The following is a 26567-nucleotide window of genomic DNA, read 5'->3' on the forward strand; positions in this document are numbered from 1 at the left end:
TATTCGCGCGCGCACTGCACCGCAAATCTCCACGAGCGCATTTGGCTATGGAAGGCCATGAGGGTCAAATACACGTGAGTTTTAACACGTCAACAACACGTTAAACGTGTTAAACGTGTAGTATGGAATTTTTGGAATTTTTGGCCACCAGGGGTCACTCAATCAAAATAATAACATAAGACGTACTTTGACGACGTCGGGAAAAAGCCTAAGGCTCATGGGTGTTGTTGTTCAGTGGAACACGCGCTCTGTCGCTCCCTGTCATTCCTCACTCATTCTAACTTAGTATTTTGACAATCATGTCTTTTCCAACGGAGAGATATAGACTGTTTCAACGGCAACAACATAAACAAACGTTACTGCGCATGAGCGCTTTTGTGACAACAGTAAAGTCCCTCTAGAGAAGATATTTTTTGATAACAAACAAAATGTTTGCTGCGTGGATCATGTGGACTTAATGAAAATGCAAATTCATTATTTGCCAACAGGAGATGTTTTAAAGCATAGACATAAAGCGCGAGAAATAGAGGTTTCCCCAGTAACAGCTGTAAACGAAGCAGAGCTGGTACGCTCATACGCTGCTATCAGGCATATAACACGCAAGTCTTCCTTCAAAAATACAGCGACATAAAAACACCTGTGCCTCGCTTTGATATTTAAACATATAAATGTAAGGAATTATTATTATTTAACGTGCAGTACGTAACGTTACTCAATGAAGCCTTTTTGAAAAAAGATCAGTTTTAAAATTGTGGGGAGTCTCCAAAAATAAATAAATGTATGGGAAACACATCCCACAGCTCAACCACCTGAGCCCAACTTCAGTCTACTCATCACCTTGCCTTTAACTGAGTTTTAGAAGGCACCGCAGCCAGACCGATATACACAACACAGACCGGAAGTTAACTTAGGTCCAGGCGCGTGCGCCCGATGAAACCGTCTATATGAATTATGAGACCCCTATCAAATCAATATTCCATCTAGCTAGTAGTAATATATGTTAAAAAACACGGTCGCCTTTCGTTAAAAATTATAATTACGTTATACTATGATATCGAACAAGTTAGAGAAATGCATTTGAAGCTACTTTATTCAGCTAGATGTAGAACACATGTAGATTTACATGAGAGCTAGTCCGTCTGCGTTTCTTGTCTGCGTTTTACACAAGAAATCATCGTTTAACAAAATATACGGATAGATACAGTTACGTTAGCTGAATGGGTGCATACCTGTTTATCAGAATGCAAGCGAGTTCGGCATCTCTCTGTAGTTTCAGCTTGTCACGAAGCTCTCTCTATCTTGGAAATGCAACTCCAATATTTACCCGTGTCTTGTTGCTTCTCTTGTCCCAAAACCATCTCGCGTCATTTATTTCACCCGTGCGTTTGTGCTTCACAGAACGTGCAGGCAAAGCATAATCATGATCCATAACAAAGTTATTGATTGAGGTTTAAATATAAATATAAACAATATAAATATAAAATATAATAGTCTCGATAAAGGCAACTACTTTTTCTTCTTCGTCTCATCTTTGTTTCTGTTCGCCTTTGTATTTGGCAGTTCCGCAGGAAGTTAGATAAACTAGAGGGGTCAAAGTTTATATGACGCCATAGACGGGCGACAAAACGGAAATAAAGAAACGTGCCGTGTCTTCTAATTAAACTATAATTTTCTCCGGATTTGAAAGTTCGTGGAAACTGTCGGGATGATGCAAGTACACAACTAAAAAATATATATATAACATACATATAGTGATTTCTGCTATTTTTAAAGCAGAAAAATTACATATTGCGCCTTTAAATACACGAGAAATACACGTTAAAAATCAGTTTGAACGGGTCAATGTCATTGGCTGCTGAGGACTTGGGTCAAACCACTTCTGTGAGCTTAGAGGGGTGTACCATTCACAGACAGGCAACCATCATTTAACATGCTATCGATCAACTTATTCAGCCTTATTTGGTCTTTTTTTTTGTATAGCCTGTAGAATTAATTTATTTATTTAAATTGCAGTTTTATGAAATATTTAATATACACAAAATGTGTATGTGCCATACACAAAAATACCAACTCATAACTCCACGAATATAGCAAGGAGAGTCAAAAGTTATAGTCTGATTCTACTGTGACGATCCAAGGGGCTGTAGTATTTTATTTTGTCCAGCAGGTGTCTCGGGGTAACACTTTGAGTCTTTAGGTTAAGTGCTGTGATGCAGGTGTGGAAAATTGATTGTGATTTACCATGCTGCCTATAAGATGCTGGCTTTCTTACCCTCTGGAGGGAAGGAGATTGGGGCTTGGTCTCTGCTGGTCTTGCCGTTTGGTGGTCAGGTGGACTCTCATGCGCTCCAGTCGAAGGCTTGATGTTGTGTTTTTGTATCTTTATATTTTTTGTTTTACCTCAATGTAGCTGTTGTCTGTTTGTCAATATCTGTTTTCTGATTAAAATACATATTTGTGCAATTTTGATTATGTTGTATGGACTCTCCATTCATGTTGCTACTCCTTTGTCCAAGGGGTTGGATCAAAATATAAAGATACAAAAACACATCAAGCCTTGGACTGGAGAGCGTGAGAAAGTCCGCCTGACCACCAAACAGCAAGACCAGCAGAGACCATAGCAACAGCTATGAAATACTTTTCTTATTGTTGACGCACTAATGCAGTGTGATTTTCAGTATTCCCTTTAAGCTCACCTTAAAACACGAAATCTTTACAAATTACAGTGTAAAACCACAGACCAGCAATAAACTGTCAATTTATATTATGGATTTAACAATTTCAAGTCAGCCTGTGAAGAAATATTCGCGTAGCACAGTCTTCTACTGTACAGCTTGTGACGTCTTTCTGAGTTCGGTAAAACTGGCAAGATATTCACATATTCGACTTTTCCGGATCAATAACTCGCGAGCAAAACGTTTTTGGTACACGAATTATGCCTCTTTTTACTCGTAGTGATGTAATAAACGAGCTACAAGCGAGTTTGCCTGAAAACAAGCTTTCCTCCGCTCTGTACAAAATACGCTGATCTCAATGCGCTGGCGTCTGAGCGACAAGTCCTAAGGGACCGTCTGCAAAGTGCGAAACGTGAAAAAGGTTACTAATAAAATACTCAATAACTTCACAGTAACACACTGTAGTGTCACCAAATTCAGTTCACACATCACTGCTCTCCTGCTGCTTATACTACAATGTTGGTTTTAAATATAGTTGCTTTTGCACAATTTTTATAATTTTTTTTATTATGAAAACGTTAATAACGTTACTGTAATACACTGTACTTTCACCAAATTCAGTTCACACATCACTGCTCTCCTACTGGTTATACTATAACACTTATATTGAAAATAGTTGCTTTTGCACAATTTTTATGATTTTTTTGTTATGAAAAACAGTTAATAACTTTACTGTAACACACTGTACTTTCACCAAATTCAGTTCATACATCACTGGTCTCCTGCTGGTTATTCTACAACAATCATTTTGAAATTAAATGATGTTGCACATTTTGTATTATGAAAAATAGTTAATAACTTCACCGTTATAGAACATAATAGTTAATAACTTTAATTTAACACACTGTACTTTCACCAAATTCAGTTCAAACATCACTGCTCTCCTGCTGGTTATACTACAACTTTCATTTAGAAAGTAATTGCAACATTTTTTTTAATTTTTATTATGAAGAATAGTTAATGAATTCACCATTATTGGACATAATAGTGAATAACTTTAATGTAACACACTGTACATTCATCAAAATCAGATCACACATCACTGCTGTCCTGCTGGTTTTACTACAACACTCACATTGAAAATAATTGCTTTGGCACATTTTTTATTATTTTTTATTATGAAAAATAGTTAATAACTTTACTGTTACAAACTGTACTTTCACCAAATTCAGTTCACACATCACTGCTCTCCTGCTGGTTATACTAAAACTTTCATTTTGAAAGTAATTGCTTTGGCACATTTTTAGAATTTTTATTATGAAAAATAGTTAATGAATTCACCATTATTGGACATAATAGTTAATAACTTTAATATAACACACGGTACTTCCACCAAATGCAGTTCACAAATCACTGCTTTCCTGCTGGTTATACTACAACTTTCATTTTGAATGTAATTGCTTTACAAATTTTTTATGATTTTTTTATTATTAAAATTTGTTAAAAACTTCACCATTTTTGAAAATAATAGTTCATAACTTTACTGTAAAAGAGTGTACTTCCACCAAATTCAGTTCACACATCAATGCTCTACTGCTGGTTATACTACAACTTTGATTTTAAAAGTAATTGCTTTGGCTCATTTGTTATGATTTTTTATTAAGAAAAACTGCTAATAACTTTACTGTAACACACTGTTTTTCAACCAAATTCAGTTCACATATCATCTCTCTACTGCTGGTTATACTACAACTTTCATTTTGAAAGTAATTGCTTTGGCACAGTTTTTATATTTTTTTATTTGGAAAAATAGTTAATAACTTCACCATTATTGAACATAACAGTTAATAACTTTACTGTAACACACTGTACTTTCACCAAATTCAGTTCACACATCACTGCTCTCCTGCTGGTTATTCTACAACACTCATTTTGAAATTAATTGATGTTGCACATTTTTTATTATGAAAAAAGTTAATAACTTCACCGTTATAGAGCAAAATAGTTAATAAGTTTACTGTGACACACTGTACTTTCAACAAATCACTGCTCTCCTGCTGGTTATATTACAACTTTCATTTTGAAAGAAATTGCTTTGGCACATTCTTTAGAATTTTTATTATGAAAAATAGTTAATGAATTCACTATTATTGGACATAATAGCTAATAACTTTAATGTAACACACTGTACATTCATCAAATTCAGTTCACAAATCACTGCTTTCCTGCTGGTTATACTACAACTTTCGTTTGGAATGTAATTGCTTTTGCAAATTTTTAATGATTTTTTATTATTAAAAATAGTTACACTTCACCGTTATTGAACATAATAGTTAATAAGTTTACTGTAACACACTGTACTTCCACCAAATTCAGTTCACACATCACTGCACTCCTGCAGGTTATACTAACATCGATTTAAAAAAAAAGTTGCTTTTGCACATTTTTTAAAGATTTTTTTCTTATTAAAAATACTTAACGTCACCGTTATTGAACATAATAGTTAATAACTTCACTGTAACACAATGTATTTTCACCAAATTCAGTTTACACATCACTGCTCTCTGGCACAAAACACTTTGCAAAAATTTTATTCTTTTTCAAATTAAAAATGTCCAGTAACTTCACTGTAACACATTGTACTTTCAGGAAATACTGTTCTCACATCACTGTTGGTTAGGTTCTCTCCTGCTGGTTAGGTTGACAAAATGTGCTTTTGCATAATTTATATGGTATAAAAAATATATAAGGATTTCACAGTTGTATTAACTCTGTTTTATTAATGTCACTAGTCCCACTTTATATTAGGTGGCCTTAACTACTATGTACTTACATCAAAAAATAAGTACAATGTACTTATTGTGTTCATACTGTATTGTAAAACACTTTTGCTGCTGTTGAGGTGGGATAGGGGTAAGGTTAGGGAGAGGGATGGAGGTATGGGTAAGTTTAAGGGTGGGTTAAGGTGTAAAGTATGGGTCAACAGTGTAATTATAAATGTAATCACAGAAATTAAATACTGATGTAATTACATGTCATTTTTTTAAATATAAGTACAATGTAAAAACATGTACACAATATGTACATTGTACTAAATTATTAATTAAAATGTAAGTACATAGTAGTTAAGGCCACTTAATATAAAGTGGGTCCATGTCACTGTTATACACTTTAATACTTTCAACTTCATTTAACACACACATGAAGCCTTGCTGGTTTAAGTACAACCTTTGCACTTTGACACTTTTACAGAGATCAACAAGAGATAATAGTAATGAGAATCACACTGCCCTAGAGCTTCTCTATTTGGGGCTTTCGCACAACACACAAAAAAAAGTGAAGTGAAATTCAGCCAAGTATGCTGAATTTGTGCTCTGCATTTAACCCATCCGAAATGCACACACACACACTGTGAGCACACACCCGGAGCAGTGGGCAGCCATTTATGCTGCGGCGCCTGGGGAGCAGTTGGGGGTTCAATGTCTTGCTCAAGGGCACCTAAGTCGTGGTATTGAAGGTGGAGAGAGAGCCGTTCATGCAATCCCCCCACCCACAATTCCGTCCGGCCCGAGACTAGAACTCACAACCCTTCGATTGGGAGTCCAACCCTCTAACCATTAGGCCACGACTTCCCTTTGGTATTTGTGTTTCTGTCATTCCAAGGCACTGTGTGTGGAACCATCTTGCACATGTTCCACACTGAATCTGTATGGGGATGATTGTTATTTATATTAATGAAGGGTTACGTTTAGGAATCCTTTATTGCATAGAATAATTCATTACTTTAAAGCTATCCCTAGAATTTCACTCCAGATGTTTTACAGAATATCCACTAGACTGTTTTAAACATTTTATTTTTTAAAACATTTAAACAATAAATCTCACCCAAACAGCATCCACTGGTTTTGGCAAGTCCTCTTTTCCACAGTAGGAACAGAAATCTTCCTTTGAAATTGAAAACAAAAATATACACAAATAAATAACACATAAATTAGTAAAATAAAATGTTTGCATTAATGTAAAAAAAAAAAAAAATAGATGTGTATGTGCATACATTACTGTTAGGTATGTAAGAAGTACTCCATATAAATAAATTACAATGATACCTGATCCATTTAGAATTTCCTCAGCCATGTCTCTTCTTAGATTTTGTACAGATTGTTTTGATGGGTCAATGTCAAACATTTCTGGAATGTTCGGTAATTCCATCACCGTCATCTTGGCCATCTGTATGGATGGAATAAGTACACAAGAATTTACACTGTCTTACACAGTAAAAATACATGTTATGGCATCTATCATAATGTTAACAATGCTGCATATGTAGATTTACCTGCATCACAAAGACTCCACAACTGGTACAATCTTTTTGGAAGGTGTGGGTTATTTTTCCGGGTTGCCACTTGATGTTAACCCAGTCTTTCTTTGACAGTCTATTACGACGCAATACTTGAAATACTGTCTAAAAGACAAAATTAAAATGTTTATTTTTATTTTTCTTATTTATAACTGTCCTTTATTTCCCAAAATCTGTCTTACATTACCCAAATTTGTAGCCAGCCTGTTTGGAGTCCTCAACTTCATTTGAACCTTGCATGGGGTCAACCACAAAAAATGTGGTTTGAAAGGGCATGAAGATACTGTTACAAAAAAAACCCACATGTCATTGTAGCATTCCTTCAGCTTATATATATATATACACACACACACACACACACATTTCAATATGAGGGTTGTAGTATAACCAGCAGGAGAGCAGTGATGTGTGAACTGAATTTGGTGAAAGTACAGTGTGTTACAGTAAAGTTATTAACTATTATGTTAAAAAACGGTGAAGTTATTAACTATTTTTCATAAAAAAAAAATCATAAAAAATGTGCCAAAGCAATTACTTTCAAAATGAAAGCTGTAGTATCACCAGCAGGAGAGCAGTGATGTGTGAACTGAATTTGATGGAAGTACAGTGTGTTACAGTAAAGTTATTAACTATTATGTCCAATAATGATGAATTCATTAACTTTTTTTTTTCATAATAAAAATTAAAAAAAAAAAAAATGTACCAAAGCAATTACATTCAAAATGAAAGTTGTAGTATAACCAGCAGGAAAGCAGTGATGTGTGAACTGAATTTGGTGGAAGTAGAGTGTGTTACAGTAAAGTTATTAACTGTTATGTTCAATAATGGTGATGTTTTTAACTATTTTTCATAATAAAAAAATCATAAAAAATGTGCCAAAGCAATTACTTTCAAAATGAAAGTTGTAGTATAACCAGCAGGAGAGCAGTGATGTGTGAACTGAATTTGGTTAATATACAGTGTGTTACAGTAAAGTTATTAACTATTATGTTCTATAATGGTGAAGTTATTAACTATTTTTCATAATAAAAAATGCAACATCAATTAATTTAAAAATGAGTGTTGTAGAATACCCAGCAGGAGAGCAGTGATGTGTGAACTGAATTTGGTGAAAGTACAGTGTGTTACAGTAAAATTATTAACTGTTTTTCATAATTAAAAAAAATCATAAATGGTGCAAAAGCAACTATTTTCAATATAAGTGTTGTAGTATAACCAGTAGGAGAGCAGTGATGTGTGAACTGAATTTGGTGAAAGTACAGTGTGTTACAGTAACGTTATTAACGTTTTCATAATAAAAAAAAAAAAATATTGTGCAAAAGCAACTATTTTTAAAACCAGCATTGTAGTATAACCAGCAGGAGAGCAGTGATGTGTGAACTGAATTTGGTGACACTACAGTGTGTTACTGTGAAGTTATTGAGTATTTTATTAGTAACCTTTTTCGCGTTTCGCACTTTGCAGACGGTCCCTTAGGACTTGTCTCTCAGACGCCAGCGCATTGAGATCAACGTATTTTGTACAGAGCGGAGGAAAGCTTGTTTTCAGGCAAACTCGCTTGTAGCTCGTTTATTACATCACTACGAGTAAAAAGAGGCATAATTCGTGTACCAAAAACGTTTTGCTCGCGAGTTATTGATCCGGAAAAGTCGAATCTGTGAATATCTTGCCAGTCAGAGAATAGGAATTTTGGGTTTTCATGAGCTGTATGCCAAAATCATCAGTATTAAAACAATAAAAGACCTGAAATATTTCAGTTGGTGTGCAATGAATCTAAAATATATGAAAGTTTAATTTTTATCATTACATTATGGAAAATAATGAACTTTATCACAATATGCTAATTGTTTTGAGAAGGACCTGTATGTTATAGACTTTTCATTAAGCCCCTAAAGAATCATATCAATTTAAATCAAATGGGCATCCGATGACCCCTTTAACAAATGGGCAAAATGGCAACTTTAAAGCATATCCCAGATGTTTATTAATTAGTCAGTCACATTTATTAAGCGTTGCACAGAAACATAAAATAGAAAAATAAATCAAAATCATCAAATTCAATCATTCAAAATGCAATATTTTGAGGCAGACAATAGGTGGTGAAAGAAATGCCCAAATGTACCTTTTTGAAGATGTTTTCAGCTTGATAGGAGGTCATTTTTCCAGGTCCCTTGTGGTGATGGTGGAATCAAATGAAGTAGGAGACAAATTTATGCAATATTGCTTTCCTATTCTAAATAACAGATATGACAACTTCAGGAAAAAATGCACGAACACATAATATAGATAATGCAAGAATATAAATAATCTTATTTTGAAATATAATCTAACCTTATACATCGATTTCATCCTCCTTTACAGCTGATTCCGAGATCAGTAGGGTCCTTTAAGGTCTTGATAGAAGCTAGGAACTTGGCTTCTTGATGAAAAAAAAATAATGATGTCAATGATATCTTTTTTAAGGAACCATTCTGCTAAGTTGATTGTGAAGTCACACAGTGGCTCTGTTCACACCTAGCATTAACACACATCTTGGGTGATGCACAAGTCAACAGACACAAGATGCATATGGCCATATTCTTTTATTACATGGTTATTTAAAAAATTCAATTTTTTACTCACCCAAGACTTTTGTTATCTCTGAAACACAATTGAAGATATTTGCATAAAATATAAGATTTCTGTCCCTTGAATGACCATCCACCATTTTGAGATTTTAAAAATATCATACAGAGATCTAATCTATAGAGAACTAATCCATACGTACCATGTGGTTTATTAAAAATTTTGTGTTTTTCTGTTTATATTCCCTGTTTAATTTTTAAATGTGAGAAGAAGAAAAAAAAATCTGTTCATTGTATAAAGCGATCAAGTCTCTTCAGAAAATGTGGACTAAATCTTTCAATGCATTTGGATTAGTTTTTTTGATCTCTTTATGAACTTCTTGAAGTGTCAAAGTCTTAGCTGTGTAGACTGTCGATGGAAGGACAGAAAACTTTGTTTTCATTTAAAATATCTTAATTGGTTTTTTGAAAATTACATTTGCAGGTTTGGAATGACAGAGAGTGAGTGTCAGTCCTGTGTTTTCTTCCCCTCACATGCTCCATGACCCAGTTTCACTATCATTTTGATTGTTTATTGATTTCAGGTGTTCCTCATTGTGTACTCCAGTCCCCAAGTTTAGCCTAGAGAGGCTCCAGTCCCTGAGTCCAGCCCAAGGAGGACTCCACTTCCCAAGTATTTTTTAAGGGGGGGGGGGGGGGGGGGGGGGTTATAAGGCTCCATGCCAAGGCCAATATCCCACATTATCAAGTTAAAATTGGTAAAAGGGTATTGGTAACGGTGGATGGAGAGTTCTCGACCAGTGAATGTGATGATATGCTCAGATTCTTTCTCAGTATTACCAAGTCTGATTAGTGGGAGATGCTCAAGACAAGATATTCTGTATAAAATTCTGTTTAAGTATATACAGGGTAAATACATTAGGAAGTAAGATATGTTTCCTGTGGATTCCAGCACATGTGGGAGTAGATGGAAATGAGGAAGTGGATCATCTAGCAAAGGAGGCGCTGAAATTATCTTCTATATAATGTAATATTCCACATTGTAATGAAGAAGTTAAGGCGTAACAGCTATAAAATGCAATTGGCAAGTACAAAGAAATGAGGAGGAAAAAGGAAGACATCTTTATCAGATTCAAAATAAAATTGGTGGTGAAAGAGAAAGTTGTGACAGTTGAAGAGAAAACACAATCATTACCAGGCTTCGACTTGGGTATACAGTTCTTAATTATTCCCTGTATAAAATAAACAAACATGAGTCTGGGAATTGCAAACTGTAGAGCATGTATCAATATATTGCACTTATCAAAATGAAAGGATAATCCTGGTGGAAGAGTTAAAAGAAAAGTGTATATTAAATATTACACTTAAAAAACAGCTGAATAATGGATTGGAAGGTTGAAGAGCATATAAAGCATTAATGAAATATTTAAGAGAGGTGCATCTGTTTAATAGGATTTAGAAACCAATTTATTAATAGGTTGTTTTTTTTTTTTTGTCAGATTAGTCTTTCTTCTTTTTCCATTAATGAATCACACTCCAGCTCAGTAGGGTGAATGCACCTTTTCGTTTGTTTGCCAAACACCATAAAAAGCCAGAAGAAGAAGAGAAAAGGAGAGCCGACAACTTATTGTGGACGAACCAGCAAAGAGCGTCTCTGTGTCTTATCCTGTGTGTTCTGTTTTTTTTTCTCTCTCTCTCTCTCTCTCTTTCTTGTCAGTTGTTGTCCCTAATTGGTTGATAAGCTTGTCTCAACTGTTACGTTACATTAAGTGAGTGAATAAATATTCTTGAACAGTTACATCACACTCATTCTTGTTTATGTTACATAATCTGTCTCTTTTTTCTGAGCCATTTAATGAGAGGTTGTAACATAAAACGGGGGCTCGTCCTGATAATTGGATTGCATTGTAGGGATGAAGTAAGTAAATGCTTTGGTTAGTCAGAGTAACCTGACCATGTTTAGTGGGGACTTTCCATCAGATTACTGTTTTTTTGTTTTGAGTTTTTTGTTTTATTTTTGGATGTACTCCAGGGAAGAGATTTATCTCTTAACTGTTAACCCTCTGAACACTAGGAAGGTTGTAGCTAGTATTGTGAGTAGGAAGTTAAGTCTGAGATGTGCTTGTTTGATTCTTATGTAAACGCAGCAGTAAGTAATGGCAACGTTTGAGATGAAAAACTTTATTAAGCAACCAAGTTTTGAAAAAATTGACAACTATCCAAAGGATGATTTGATCATTTTTGCTCAGCATTATGAGATACTTGTTTCTAGAGGATTACTTAAAAAGGTGGTAAAGGCTTGTTTGCTGGCTGGTCTTATTGAAAAAGGGGGGTTACCTGATGCTGAATTAACAGAACAGGAGGAACCATCAGCTGCTGTTATAGAGTCTCTAGTAGGTCCTGTTGCTCCATTAGATGCTCGCAAGGTAAGGTCATCATTGTCTATGCCAAAATTTTAGCCTTTGTTACTTTCTACTGATATATCCATTACCTCCCAGTAAGCTCCACTGCAGTTGGAGGCCTACGAAAAAGCTCAAGCACAAAGAGATGAGTTTCAACATCAATTGGATAAACATCATATCGAGGCAGATACTAGAATTTGGTTATGACAGTTGGAATTACAGGTAAAACAAGAAGAGACCAGGTTAGAAAGTAGTTCATATGTAGATCCTATTGGTCATGTGAACTCTGTTGCTGTTTCTACTGATTTCTGTAATAATCCTGTGTCCACGTCGATGTCTGTATCGAATGATTCTCCGTTAGCAGTGCCATTTAATGTGGCAAATAATATTTCCTTAGTGCCGCCTTTTCGAGAGAAAGTGGTTGAAGCATACTTTCAGGCTTTTGAGCATAGCTATGGCTTTAAAATGTGTAAGCTCACTGGGAAAGCTTAGGAAGTGTGTGCTTCACTATCTTTGGAGGAGAGCATTTAAAATGAGGCAGTAAAGTATGCAAGCATACGAGTTGGTGCCGGAGCACTATAGACAATGTTTTTGAGTAACTAAAAAATCCGCTTCTGAAACATTTGTTGAATTTGCTTGGGAAAAGTGTGTATTATTTGACAGATGGATTAGAGCATTCAAGGTTAGTGATTATAATTCTTTGCACAGACTTTTACTTATTGATTTTTTTATTGAGTTTATAAACTGTTCCAGAATTATTTGAACAAACAAAAAGTGACTACTGTGCAACAGGCTGCTATTTTGCAGATGAATACACCTTGATGCATAAAACTGTGTTTGTTAGACACCAGTCGGAACCAGAAAAGAAAATGTTATGTAAGTAAAGTCTTCAGGGTTGAAATTCAGGAGACAATGCAGTTACTGTCATAAAGTAGGACACACTACGGCTGACTGCTATAGTCTGAAGAGAAAACAAACACGACAGGATGTGGTAAGTCAGTCTTGAGCAGTGGTATTGCTTAAAACCATGTCTAGCTGTCTAACTCCAACTTTCTCTGATCTGGCCGATGATACTGAGGACTGTTTCAAACCTTTCGTGTTTGAGGGTTTTGTTTCTTTGATGGGCAAGGTTGATGATCAGCATTTTGTGAAGATATTGCATAATACATCGCAGCCATTCGTTTTTGTACGTTACCTTTCGGCGCAGGGTCGGCTTGTGAAACTAGTGCTACCATACAAGGAACTGAAATGGGTTTCGTGCCTGTTCCCCTCCACCGAGTATAGCTTACCTCGGTCTAATGTGGCAGTTCGTTCTTCGTTTCCTATAGGGGCGTTAAGTTTATTATAGGTATGATGTTTTTGAAACTGGAAAGCTTCCTTGTGAACAAATAGATGAATCTAAATTAAACCTTGAAACTTTCCTTGTGTTAGAAATGGTTACATTTTTGCCCATTTTTGCCCACCCCTGATGAAGACAGTAGGCTACACAGGGGAAGTACATGTGATGCGCCATTCCCAGATTTTCAAAAGTATGTGAAATATTTAAAGGTCACGGCATAGAATCTTTCAAATATGTCCGAGAGTTTTACACACGGGTCTGTTGTTGTGGCGACATTTCCATGCCTCGAAACATGACGATGAACGAAACAAAACGAAAACTGTGATTGGTTGTTGGACATGTCGGTCAATGAAAGCTGCCATGAATACCAGACCTTCAGCCTGAAGATCTGGTTACACAAGACTTCATCTGCCTTAATATTCTCTTAAAGTTTCCATGTTCCCTTACAAATAATAACCATAATTTTACTACTACTACAAAAAAAAAATGGTTCTTGTAGCAATGGAAATGAACCATGGCTTTGATACTTCAAATTACTTCAAATAATAATTTACTAAGTATTCAGATAATATTTTTGTGGTAATAAAAACAGATCTAAGCGAACAACCTTGCCATAAAATGCATTATAAAAAACAATTAGGCAATAAAGATTGGTTAACTGATTCCATAAAACTTTTAAAATACATAATTTAATACAAAATTAACAATTTATGTACATTACATAGGCTATTATTACAAATACCTGCAAAGGGTGCCAAAGGCCTGATAATTGCTGTTGTAACAGGATGATCAAATCCTTGTTTAATATTGACCAAACATTTAATTAAAGGGGGGGTGAAATGCTATTTCATGCATACTGAGTTTTTTACACTGTTAAAGAGTTGGATTCCCATGCTAAACATGGACAAAGTTTCCAAAATTAAGTTGTACGCTTGAAGGAGTATTTTTGTTCCAAAAAAACCTCTTCCGGTTTGTCACAAGTTTCGGAAAGTTTTTTTCGAGTATGGCTCTGTGTGACGTTAGATGGAGCGGAATTTCCTTATATGGGTCCTAAGTGCAGAGCGCGCGCTCCAGTATAGCAGAGCAGAGAGAGGCTGTGCACAGCCTGATCAGAGCGAGAGCGTCGCGAAAAGTCACAAAAGAAGTGTGTTTTTGGTTGCCAGGGCAAGACAACCCTGCACAGATTACCAAAAGAGAAACAGCATTAAGGGACCAGTGGATGGAGTTTATTTTTACAGAGCATCAACGGAGTTGTGCAAGTATTTTTGTTTGTTCCCTGCATTTCGGATTGCACATCGTTTATTTCTTAAGGATAATGCAGTCCCAACGGAAAAGGGTCAGGATTGTGTGTTGGAACCACATGCGGTGAGTAAAACTGCTTCAAATATCTCTGTGTTGTTAACTTAGCTATCAGCTCATAAGCACATCAAGTAAACAACATGCGATGTTGTCATCAAACTGCACTTTCCACATGTACAGCTTAAAAAAAAAGAAGAAGAAAAAAAAGACGACATAAAGTGGAACTTAGTCATTTTCCAAAACCGCTAAGCAAATATATACAGTTTCAGTACATACACATAGCATACCGCCTTTGCAGATTCTGCTCGTTCAATTTCAGCCTCTGGATCTGTGTCACAGCTTCCACATGCTCTCAACTCAAAAGCCTACTGGCCCTCGTGATTCTTTAGCTCCGCCCACACGTCACGCCTCTAGGCGCTCGTGTTTTTCCGGGAAAAATCGGTACAGACTATCTTTCTCTTATTAATATAATAAAAATAAAGACTTTTTGGAGTTATGAAGGATGCAGTACTACTCTATAGGTACTCAAGATTAACAGGATATTGAGTGAAAACGAGCATTTCACCCCCCCTTTAAAATATCCACTTAATCTTTAATTTTTGGCATTCTTTGTGATAGAAATGCTAGACTCTATAATTTTTTCAACAAAAACGTGGACATCACAACCCTTACAAAAACTAATCCTTGGTTTTATTGAAGTAAAAATTTATAAAATCAAACAGACAACTTTAGTAGTGCAATCATAGCCATAGGCAACTGTCTAGCTACAACTGTAATTTTTAAATAAAATTTAATTACAATTGAGTTATTTACTCTTATATTTTACTAAAGTTCTATTTTGACCCCTATAGTAGCCCTCTAGTAAAATCTTTTAAATTAATTCTTGCAAATAAAAGAGAGTAAAATGTCAATCTCATTTTTGATGATGACAGGGCCTGGATGGATGTCTTCTTTGTTGTAGTGACAGGCTGTCATTTGCCACACATCCAAAATATAAACACCAACATCCTGAAAAGCCCACCGCAGAATTCTGTCCAACTGTAGAGAATACCAGTCACTGCCGAAAATATCCTATTATAAAGACAGAGGAACCCAACGTCAACCCTGAACCTGCCATCACTGTGTTGTCCTTGTATGTGAACATATGATACAGTATAAGCTTACCTTATAGCCAGTGTTGACAGTCTTGATTATAACAGTAGTGTCAGGGGCCCGCTGTAACAATGCTAGAACAGCTTTGCGGATCCTCAACACTCTCTGGGTGAAGAACTCCAGAGGGTACGTGGTGAAATGGGGCCCCAGATTGAATATAATGACCGTGTGGGGTCCTCCTGCCAGGTCATCGATCTCATTACTGATGTAGTGCAGATTAGCAATTGCTGTTTTCATACAGCGCAGAGGAACACCGTGAGCCCTCCAGTGTAAGTCAATGTTGTTCTCCACATCCACTGCTAGGAGCGGCCCTGACTGATATTGGACATGCAGGTTCATCTGCTTCAGCGCTGAAAAATATGATTCCATTTATTGCACATATATAAAACAATTTAATATGTATATATAAACAATAAGCAGCTATTTATCTCACTTGGTACTTCTTTCACAAAGAACTCAAACCACTGCCTCAAAGTCGAGTCTCCCATCATGTAGATGTGTTTGTCTCTCAGGCACTCTGTTGTCGTTTGGGTTGTAAAATGTCTTGTGCTACAGACAAAAGACGTCCACACATCATTCAGGTAAAACCCGGCTGGGACTGGAGTGTGTAAACCAGGACGACATTTTTCTGTTATGTCTGCAGGACGAGTAAAGAGAAACAGTAAGTTGTGTAAAAAAGTTTGCCCAAAATGTATTTAAACTGTTTATTTTAAATTGCGGTGTCAAATTATTAATTACTTTTTTGTGTATGTGTGTGTTTGCAACACATTTCTCAGCATCTCTGCATGTCTGTACTGTACTATTCTGGGTTAAATATTAACCAACATACCATTAGTATCATTCTGATGATGAAAAATTTTGATGATGCTCTTATCTCCATTGATACCTTTATTAGTTTGTGTCCTGCCAAGAGAACATGTTTGTCTGTCATACTGCCTTACATCAATGCATTAAATAAATAAAATATAAATTCAATCAAGAATACTTTAATCTCACATAAGCATCTTGTCATTATTAGTCAAATGGTTTTTATAACCACCCATAGAGTGGTACACAAGGGCACTGCATGGCAGTGATTTGGGTCTCTGACAGCGCCATGTTTCTCCAGTACGGGGATCTTTGTATTCACAGCAACAGTCTCCTGTTCCCGTTCTCTCTAGTCCATTCTTGTCCCACTTCACATTACACTTCATCGTTTCACTCAACCTGGTCTTATTTGGTCCTGGTCCCTCATAATATCCATTAAAGTACACTCTATCAGAGTTAGTATCTCTGTGACGCTTCAGGACCTGCACAGCTTCACTGGAGTGAATGAGACGCACAGCCACCTGAGCCTCACCGACCCACGGCAGGAGGAAACGCACAGAGTACGAGCCGTTGAGCAGGTCCCGCACCTCCCCAAACACACTGGCCTGTGACAGAGGGACATTCTCAATACAATTCTCTCTCTCACTCTCTCTGATCCAGGTGCAGAGTTTAAATACAACAGATTAGTAGTTCCAGTAAAATAACATTTACAGTCACTGACCTTAGTTTTAGACCAGAACAGCTTGGCTTGAAAAAAGTCGCCTCCATAACTTTTAGACTTATTATCAAAATCCTTTGCATGCACTAAAACTAAAAGTTCCTCTCCAATTTGGTAGCTGTCTTTCAGGTTCGCTATGATGAATGTGGTGTGAGCTGGACTAGTACTCATGGACACATTTGTGATTGATCTGTCTGGCTCTGCCCATTTAACAGCCTGCTGTAACCTGGAGTAGGAATCTGAACTGATTCCTAATTCAGAATAAAAAGAATTTATTGGTGACTGAGATTGAGATTTATAAGTTACTGAGACTTCTGAATTGACTGCTGCAGGAGAGCTGGAGTTTGAAGAGTCATGGCGCTCTGCACAGTGCTGAGACAAAAAGCTGGGCGGAGGGCTTTTCTTTCTTTCATTTCCCATATAAGACCATATAACCTACAAATACAAAATAGTCAGTTATTTTCCTGTTTTTTTACTGTTATTAAACATTCAGCCTTCATTTGATTCTAAAACAAATTTTGATAGGGCAGTTTGGAAGGAATCTGTTTTTTAGACAAATCATATCTAATCATTCAAGTTCAAGTTCAAGTCTGCTTTATTGTCAATTTCCATATGTACAGTACATACATACAGAGAATCGAAATTGCGTTACTCTCAGATCCCGGGTGCATACAGATAACCTTAACATTAAAGCCTAAAAAATCTAGATCAAATATAAAATGTAGATACAACTATACAATAAGGTAATGTAAAAAAAAAAAGGCATATAATAAAATTAAAAATAAAGTTAAATAAAGAAGCACAAGGCAAATGACAGATAAAGTGCAAATCAATGAAGTGAACAACAGTGCAGATAAAAGATTTTTAGTGCAAAAAAAATCCCTTATTAAGAATATCTTATTAAGTCTAATTAAAGTGACAAGTGACAAAGGGCTCAAGAGCAGTTATTTTATTTCAGAGACCTGCATGCATTTTTCAATATAAAAGCTCACTGATCAAAATGTTTTCTATGACTGTGGGGTGGACCTGAACATCACAGACATAAGCTTTAACCCCATACAACCATTTACAGTATAAACACTCAACTCTATAGTTTAATTAAAAGACAATAAAACTTGCATTACATTTTTTATTTGTATAAAAAAATGGTTAATTTGAACCTTGTATTAATATTACTAGAGAACTGAAACAGTATTAAATGTGATATAAATGATAAGAGAAATAAAACTTATCTGCATAGTAATAATAACACATATTAATATAACTTATTAAATGCATGTAATAATAAAAAGAGTTTAACTTTGTTTATTCTGTAAGAAATGGGGCTGTCAAATTAACTCATTCATTGTGCTATTAATATTTAATGCAGCATCCATTTTTTTCCCCTGACATCAGTTTGTCTTGCATTACAGGCACGCTATCTGAGAAGCACCTCTCTGTTTATCATGGCTCACTTAAAATCATAGAACTATGAGTGAGGGCTGGTATTTATTTAAGTCACTTTAAGCAATAATGTAAACCTAAATGTACAAAGTACAATGCATAATAAATACCAAGCAAATTGTAAAGGATCTCAGACAAACAAATAATTTGGCCTTATGATGTGTGCAGGAAAATGCATAGCCTTAGGACCAAAATAGCAGTAAATTTGATTTAGGAAACACCTAACAACAGCCACAAAATGATCTTTTCATGAACTCACCAGAAAACACATAACTATCAGTAGACACAACCCAGTAAAAAGCTTCCGTAACCAAGATCCTTCCCTGTGAACTGTAAAAGCAATAGCAAGTTACCATATTTTTATTTATTTTTTATTTTTAGTGACCATTCCGTTTTAAAACAGCTTGGAACGATATTAAAAAGAAAATAGACAAAAACATTTATACAAACTGTATATATATATATATTGTGTTTTATTTATTTCAGTCGGTAAAGCTAGCCAGTATGTGTTCTGCACGTCAATACTGGTGTCAAGGGTCAAGTACCTTTTAAACAAAATTGTTTTCTTATAATAATTTGGATAATGTTATTTGAAAAAAACAGGATAAAACCCAAATAATCCAGTGACAATTTACAGTAACTGCAATTTTGTCTGTATATCTTAATATTTGTATTAGCCTACTACTACCAGAGGAAAGACATGTTATTCTGTAATTTCTGTTGTTCTGTCATTTCAGTTTTTATTAAACTTAAATTTAAAAAGAAAATATGAAAATGTAATAATTTTTGGCTAAAATAAAGGACAAAATATGTTTGCACTAACATATTAACAAGGTCGTAGTCAGGTATCTTAATAAAAATAAGAGTAATAGAAAAAAAAATCTAGCTTATATTGTAGCGTTTCTTTTGACCCACCTGTGTGTTACTTTCGTCCCAACCAACAGGGTCGAAAGTAACAACGTGCACGTGCAACTTATGTTCAAAGTTAAATTATACTGAAGTCTTTCTACATTTCTACAAAGTTCCACCTGGTATTGTTAGACCACACTTCTGAGTTACTGGCCACAGAAGAAATATATCTCTGTCTACAACATTATCTTTTAAAATAGTTGTTCTGAAAAACTGTACTTTCGCCCCTGCTCTCCCCCAAAGGGACAAAGATGGGTGAAAGATGCAGTAAGATAACCCTAAAATAGTATTTTAGATTGATGGAATTTTAAAAACATAGTAATGAGAATGATATCACGTTCTGTAAAGTATATCCAGATCTCATTAAAATGTAGAAAATGTTATTCATTTCCTGTGTTAACATATTGGCTTTAGCGTCATCACATGCTATACTTACTAAATATGTTCATCTAAATATGTTTAAATAAATGTCTAAATATGTTACAGTTTAAAGGTAAATGCATTGTTCCCATGCACTAGTCTTACTCTGTTTATATAAAAGTAGGCTAAATTAACATTTTCTGTGCATTAAAGTGTTTAGCAAACCATTTAATAAGATGAAGAAGCATTCATAAACTTACAGTTTTGTTCCCGAGCTTCAAAGTCCGACTTTTTTAGGTTATGTTTTTGAAAGCATGAAATTAAATCCATTTGGTGCTTTTTGTTTCTAATTTTGTGTGTATTCTGTTCAGCCTGTCTTCGTACATTTGGACTTGTCTACAAGATTTGTACATTTGTTTTATGCTCTCTCTCTCTTCTTCTTCTTCTTTTTATTTCCTGTTGTGGCAGTCCAACCTTTTGGGGTACACGTAAGCTGTAGCCTAGCCTACTGGATCATGAAATAATGGGTTAAACTTGTTTACGAAACTGAAGACTTGCCTCATCGGCTCTTAAAATAAACGGACAACGGACCATTTTATTACGTTTTCGAAGTGAAACGTCAATCAGAAGCGAATAGCCTACTTTACAGTAGGTTATGTGTTTTGAAGCATCTATTGCGTATTTATCAATACAAATTATTATATTAATATACGCACTCGTAAATCTAAGATTTAACAACCAGGAAGAAAATACTTGTGCGAATTTATATTCATTAGATTAGGCTATTTCAAATGAAAACTTCTGCCATCTGACAACTGAAACTGATACAGCTTTATATTTGCAATCTATAAAACAAGGGCATACAAGAAGGTTAGTGTCTAGTAGCCTACAGCCTTGGACGAACATTTTATGGTCCTACGCCTTCCACAGACGATATAAATAGCCTACATATAGACCTCTTAAGTTATTGATTCCTTTCGCGATGTGAGGAGACTTTCAATCAGAATTACAAAAATATGTGGTAGTACAGGTCCTAGCGCGATATTTAAGACTGAAAAGTCCAAGAAAGAAGAATTGAATTAATCACATTACTAATATTAATACAGATGGCATAAAATAATTTATAAAAGTGTTAGATTGTTGTTTTCTTTTCTTGTTGCCTTTGCTCCAAACAGCTGTTCTCCCTGCTGTGTTTTGTTAGAAACAAGAAGTCTTGTAAATCACATGACCATGTTGTTTTTTTTTCAATTTCCTTCATTTTTTTTTTCTTTCTCAGTGTCAAAGCCCGATTTTGTTATGGTGGCCAATAGCCCTTGTACTTTGAGTTAGTAGTAGGTTGGTGATGTTAATAAGTCGAATTACTAACAACTTTTTACAAATTATTATTATTATTATTTTATCCTTTCAGTGTTTATGCTGTTAATGCACTTATTGCACAGAGTTACAAGAGAGGATAGGACTAAGTGGATCCTTAGGGATCATCTGCTAGTTACCTGTTAGTGGCAGTTCCATCCTAGAGCACAATCTCTCACAATATATATATATATATTGTGGCGGGGTGAGGAACTACACGACAACCGATGGACAGAGAAAGTCCCCGAAGGGTGGATTTATTAAATTAACTGTGCTCTGGGTGAAGGCGGTGCTCTCCGTAGCGCTTCAAGTCCCTCGTGCTCGCTGTGTCCTGAGTGGTGGATCCCGTGCTGTGCTCTCCTTGGTGGGGCTGACGGTCACACGCTGCTCTCTGAAACAGAGGAGGTAAGGGTTAGCGTCTTTGTTGGGAGACATTCCTCCCCACTCTGCCTTCCTCCTCTGCCTAAGTAGGCGCCGCTTGATGAGCTGCAGGTGCAGCCGCTCAGCCCGTGATGAGCTAGTGCCGGTGATTCCAGTGTGTTGCCAGGGCGACGCTGACGAGCGCTCGGGACGCATGTCACACTCCCCCCCCCTAAGCGTCGACCTGCGCCTGCGGGACAATGGGGAGATATGGGGAGGGTGGGGAGTGGGGCCTGACAGACCTGCGAAAGCTGCCCCTATCCTGGAGAGGCCGTCCGCGTTGGCGTTGGCCGTCCCCGCCCGATGTTGTATGGTGAAGTGGAAGTCCTGGAGCGCAAGGAACCAGCGGGTTACCCTGGGGTTGGTGTCCTTTGCGCGGGCCATCCACTGCAGTGGCGCATGGTCTGTCAGCAGGGTGAACCGGCGTCCGAGGAGGTAATAGCAGAGCTCCAGGACTGCCCACTTGACGGCCAGTGCTTCCTTCTCCACGGCGGCATACCGTTGTTCGGTCGGGGTCAGCTTCCGGCTAATAAAGATCACCGGGTGTTCCTCGCCGTCCTGGATCTGGGAGAGAACGGCTCCCAACCCGGTGTCCGAGGCGTCGGTTTGCACCAGGAAGGGGCAGTTGAAGTCGGGGGCTCGCAGGACTGGCTCCGTGGTGAGGGCTGACTTCACCTGCTGGAACGCCTCTTCCGCTTCTGGACTCCAGGCTATCTTCTCAGGTTGCCCCTTCCTGGTCAGATCTGTCAGGGAAGAGGCTAAGGAGGAGAAGTTAGGGATAAAACATCGGTAGTATCCTGCCAACCCCAAAAAGGCTCGTACCTGGGTCTTGGTAGAGGGCCGCGGTGCCGAGAGGATAGCTGTCACCTTCTTTTCCTGGGGGCGGATGAGGCCGCGTCCCACGCAGAAGCCCAGGTACTTGGCTTCGGAGAGAGCCAGGTGACATTTCCGGGGGTTGGCGGTGAGCCCCGCCCGGCGGAGGTCCAGCAGCACCCTCCGGAGCCGCTCCAAATGTTCCCCCCAGGTCTCTGAATGGATGACCACGTCGTCGATGTAGGCCGCGGCGTAGGCCATATGGGGCCTCAGCAGGACATCCATGAGCCTCTGGAATGTGGCGGGGGCCCCGTGCAGGCCGAAGGGAAGGACCCGGTACTGCCAGTGGCCACTGGGGGTCGAGAAGGCTGTCTTAGGCTTGGCATCCTTAGACAGGGGGACTTGCCAATACCCTTTGGTGAGGTCGAGAGTCGATATGAACCGGGCCCTTCCTAGTCGATCCAGGAGCTCATCGACGCGGGGCATGGGATAGCCATCGAATTCAGAGACCTCATTTAGGCGGCGGAAGTCGTTACAGAACCTTAGGGTGCCGTCGGGCTTCGGGACCATTACGATGGGGCTGGACCAAGGGCTCCGCAAGGGCTCAATTACCCCCAACTTCAACATCTCCTGTACCTCTGTCTCAATTGCGTGTCGCCGAGCCTCCGGGACACGATAGGGCCGCTGCCGGACGATAACTCCTGGTGGTGTTCGGACTTCGTGCTGGATGACGGTCGTCCGCCCTGGCAGAGGGGAGAACACATCCGAGGACTGACTGACCAGGTGCTGCAGTTCCGTCTTCTGGGCTGCGGAGAGATGGGGATCCATGTCCACAACCACGGGAGAGGTGGCGGCGAGGGCCGAGAGCTGGGGCCCGGTCCCCACCCAGCGCTTCAACAGGTTTATATGATAGAGCTGCTCTTCCCTTCGGCGACCGGGTTGGCGCACTTTGTAGGTGACGGGTCCCACCCGTTCGGTGACCGTATATGGGCCCTGCCAGCGGGCCAGGAACTTACAGGCTGAGGTGGGGACCAGTACCATGACGTGATCTCCCGGCTGGAACTCCCGGGGTTGGGCAGCCCGATTGAAGAGGCGCTGCTGGTCTTGCTGGGCCTTGCTCAGATGCTCCCGGACCAATGGCATGACCCTGTCGATCCGCTCTCTCATGGCCTTGATGTGCTCGAGGGTGGTCCGACATACCGCAGGCTGTTGTTCCCAGGCTTCCCGGGCGACATCTAGGAGCCCTCGGGGTTGGCGGCCGAAGAGGAGCTCGAAGGGCGTGAAGCAGGTGGACGCCTGGGGCACCTCCCGGACCCCGAACAGCACATACGGGATCATCTGGTCCCAGTCGCGTCGGTCCTCGGCCACGACACGCCGCAGCATCTGTTTAAGGGTCTGGTTAAAGCGTTCCACGAGCCCATCGGTTTGTGGATGGTACACGCTGGTCCAGATCTGTCGGACTTTGAGGAGTTTGCAGAGGTCAGCCATGATCCGGGACATGAAAGGGGTGCCCTGGTCGGTCAGGATCTCCGCTGGTAGGCCAACCCGACTACTCAGTAGGAAGAGCTCCTGTGCGATGTTCTTGGCGGTGGCCTTGCGGAGGGGAATGGCCTCTGGGCAGCGGGTGGCATAATCCACGATAACCAGGATATGTTCATGCCCCCGGGCGGACTTCGGCAGCGGCCCCACCAGGTCCATCCCGATGCGCTCGAAGGGCACCTCAATGATCGGCAGCGGGATCAGCGGGCTAGGGGGAGGAGTATGAGGCGAGGTCCGTTGGCACGTCGGGCACGCTTGGCAGTACCGTTTGACATCCGCCTCCAGTCCTGGCCAGTGGAAGCGGTCCCGGATCCGTTGCACAGTGTTTTGGGCGCCGAGGTGGCCAGCCATCGGATGGGCGTGGGCGAGCTCCAAGATCGCCGGGACTTTGCTCCGCGGTACCACCAGCAGCGTCTTTTCCTCCCCCCTCCGCTGGCCGACATAGTAGAGCAGGCCGTTTTGGATGACGAAGTGGGGTGTGGGGTGGGGAGCTGGTTGTAGATCCTCTCCTTCCGCCACCCGCACTTGAGACCAGCAATGCTTGAGGCGTTCGTCCCCACGCTGCTCTTTGGCGAGCGTCCCCCCTCCCGCTATCTGCTGGAAGACATCGAAGAACAGGTTAGAGTTTTGGGAGGGGGACTCACCTCCTCGAGGGCTGTCCGACGTCAGCAGCGCGGGGCCTCGTCGAGGGCGCCTTGCTGGACTCCGGCGTCGGCGGTTCCCGGCCGGGCTAGCAGGCTGTGTGCTGGAGGTGAGGAGCTGATCGAACCCCGGCCAATCCCGGCCGAGGAGAACGGGTACCGGTAGGTTCCTTAGGATTCCCACTTCGACGGGCCAGGAACCAGGTGTCGCGGTGATGGTCACTCGCCGGGCCGGCACATGTCTGGTATCCCCGTGCACGCACGTTATGGCCAGCCGGGCTCTGGAACCTGTTCGGGGCGGAAGGACAGTCGGTTGTATCAGGCTTACCCCGCTGCCCGAGTCGAGGACGGCGACGAATGGCCGGCCGTTGATGCGCACCTTGGCCCGCGGTGCCTTCGGCGCTGGACCGTGGACTGAACAGCCTGCTAGCCACGTCCGTCCTGGGGAACGCGGCGGCTCGGTGGGCATGGGCTCGTCCTGGGGGCCGGGAACCGCAGGCCTGCTCACGGGTCGCTGGGTGCCCTCCGGCGAGCGTCGCTCCTGGACCACCCATCGGGGAAAAGGCGGCGCTCGCTCCCCTATCTCCCGGTGTTGGGCGGCCTCCGCCAGCTCAATGGCCTCCACGAGCCCGTCGAGATCGGTGGGGTTCCTCATGCCAGCCGCCTGCCTCAACGCGCGGGGAAGGGCGCGGAGGAGTCGGTCGATCACCACACGCTCAGCTACCTGGTGTGCGGAGGGACCCCCGGTCAACAGCCAATGTTGGGCCAACCGGGATAGTTCGGCCGCCTGGGCGCGAGCGGGCTGTCGAGCTCGATATTCCCAGTCATGGAACTGCTGCGCCGCACAGATTGGGGAAAGGCCTACTTGGCTCAGGATCTCCTTTTTCACCTCTCCATAGTTCTGGCTTCTCTCGGCCGTCATGGTGAAATACGCCCGCTGCGCTTCCCCGGTCAGCAGCGGCGCGAGGAGTCGGGCCCACTCGTCCTCTGGCCACGCCTCCCGGACTGCGGTGGCCTCAAACATCCGAAGGTACATCTCCACGTCGTCATGCGACGTCATTCGTGGCATCAGCTGGACGGCTTGGACACGGGGGTCAGGCAGCGGCGTGCGGTGGGCGGCGGCGCGGAGGGCGGCGAGCTCACGTTCGGCGTCTCCTTGACGTGAGGCCATGTGCTCCACTATCTGTTGCTGGCGGATGCTCACCTCGGTGAGGTGTTTTAGCAGTTCTTCCATGCCGGGGGAGGAGCGGCCGCCTGTGGAAACAGAGCAGATACAAATGAACGGGGGAAAAAAAGAAAAACAAAAAAAAAACAAACGGGTGGCTTTAACGGTCTCCTCAGGGGTCGGTTGTCGATGTCCACCTCACACTCTTTGCCCGCATTCTCCACCAGTGTGGCGGGGTGAGGAACTACACGACAACCGATGGACAGAGAAAGTCCCCGAAGGGTGGATTTATTAAATTAACTGTGCTCTGGGTGAAGGCGGTGCTCTCCGTAGCGCTTCAAGTCCCTCGTGCTCGCTGTGTCCTGAGTGGTGGATCCCGTGCTGTGCTCTCCTTGGTGGGGCTGACGGTCACACGCTGCTCTCTGAAACAGAGGAGGTAAGGGTTAGCGTCTTTGTTGGGAGACATTCCTCCCCACTCTGCCTTCCTCCTCTGCCTAAGTAGGCGCCGCTTGATGAGCTGCAGGTGCGGCCGCTCAGCCCGTGATGAGCTAGTGCCGGTGATTCCAGTGTGTTGCCAGGGCGACGCTGACGAGCGCTCGGGACGCATGTCA

The 26567-nt window shown here is 40.4% G+C and overlaps 1 protein-coding gene across 2 annotated transcripts; it reads right to left on the reverse strand.

Moving 5' to 3' along the window:
• Positions 1–5250: 5250 nt before the first annotated feature.
• Positions 5251–20487, reverse strand: LOC127972669 (NXPE family member 3). 2 transcript variants are annotated; one of them, XM_052576352.1, is made up of 14 exons: positions 20286–20487; positions 19016–19086; positions 17317–17748; positions 16785–17200; positions 16618–16691; positions 16222–16425; positions 15801–16138; positions 9364–15707; positions 9155–9265; positions 7220–7315; positions 7009–7137; positions 6782–6902; positions 6561–6620; positions 5251–6380 (listed from the first exon to the last, which is right to left on the reverse strand). In XM_052576352.1, the coding sequence occupies exons 1-8, from the start codon at positions 20353–20355 to the stop codon at positions 15513–15515; spliced, it is 1800 nt and encodes a 599-aa protein (XP_052432312.1). In that variant the 5' UTR covers positions 20356–20487; the 3' UTR covers positions 5251–6380; positions 6561–6620; positions 6782–6902; positions 7009–7137; positions 7220–7315; positions 9155–9265; positions 9364–15512. The 2 variants fall into 2 exon arrangements, with proteins under 2 accessions (XP_052432312.1, XP_052432313.1); XM_052576353.1 differs by lacking the exon at positions 19016–19086 and having other exon boundaries at positions 20286–20442.
• Between the last annotated feature and the right edge of the window lie 6080 nt (positions 20488–26567).

The sequence above is a fragment of the Carassius gibelio genome, chromosome B15, assembly GCF_023724105.1.
Source record: "Carassius gibelio isolate Cgi1373 ecotype wild population from Czech Republic chromosome B15, carGib1.2-hapl.c, whole genome shotgun sequence".
Taxonomy (NCBI): Eukaryota; Metazoa; Chordata; class Actinopteri; order Cypriniformes; family Cyprinidae; genus Carassius; species Carassius gibelio.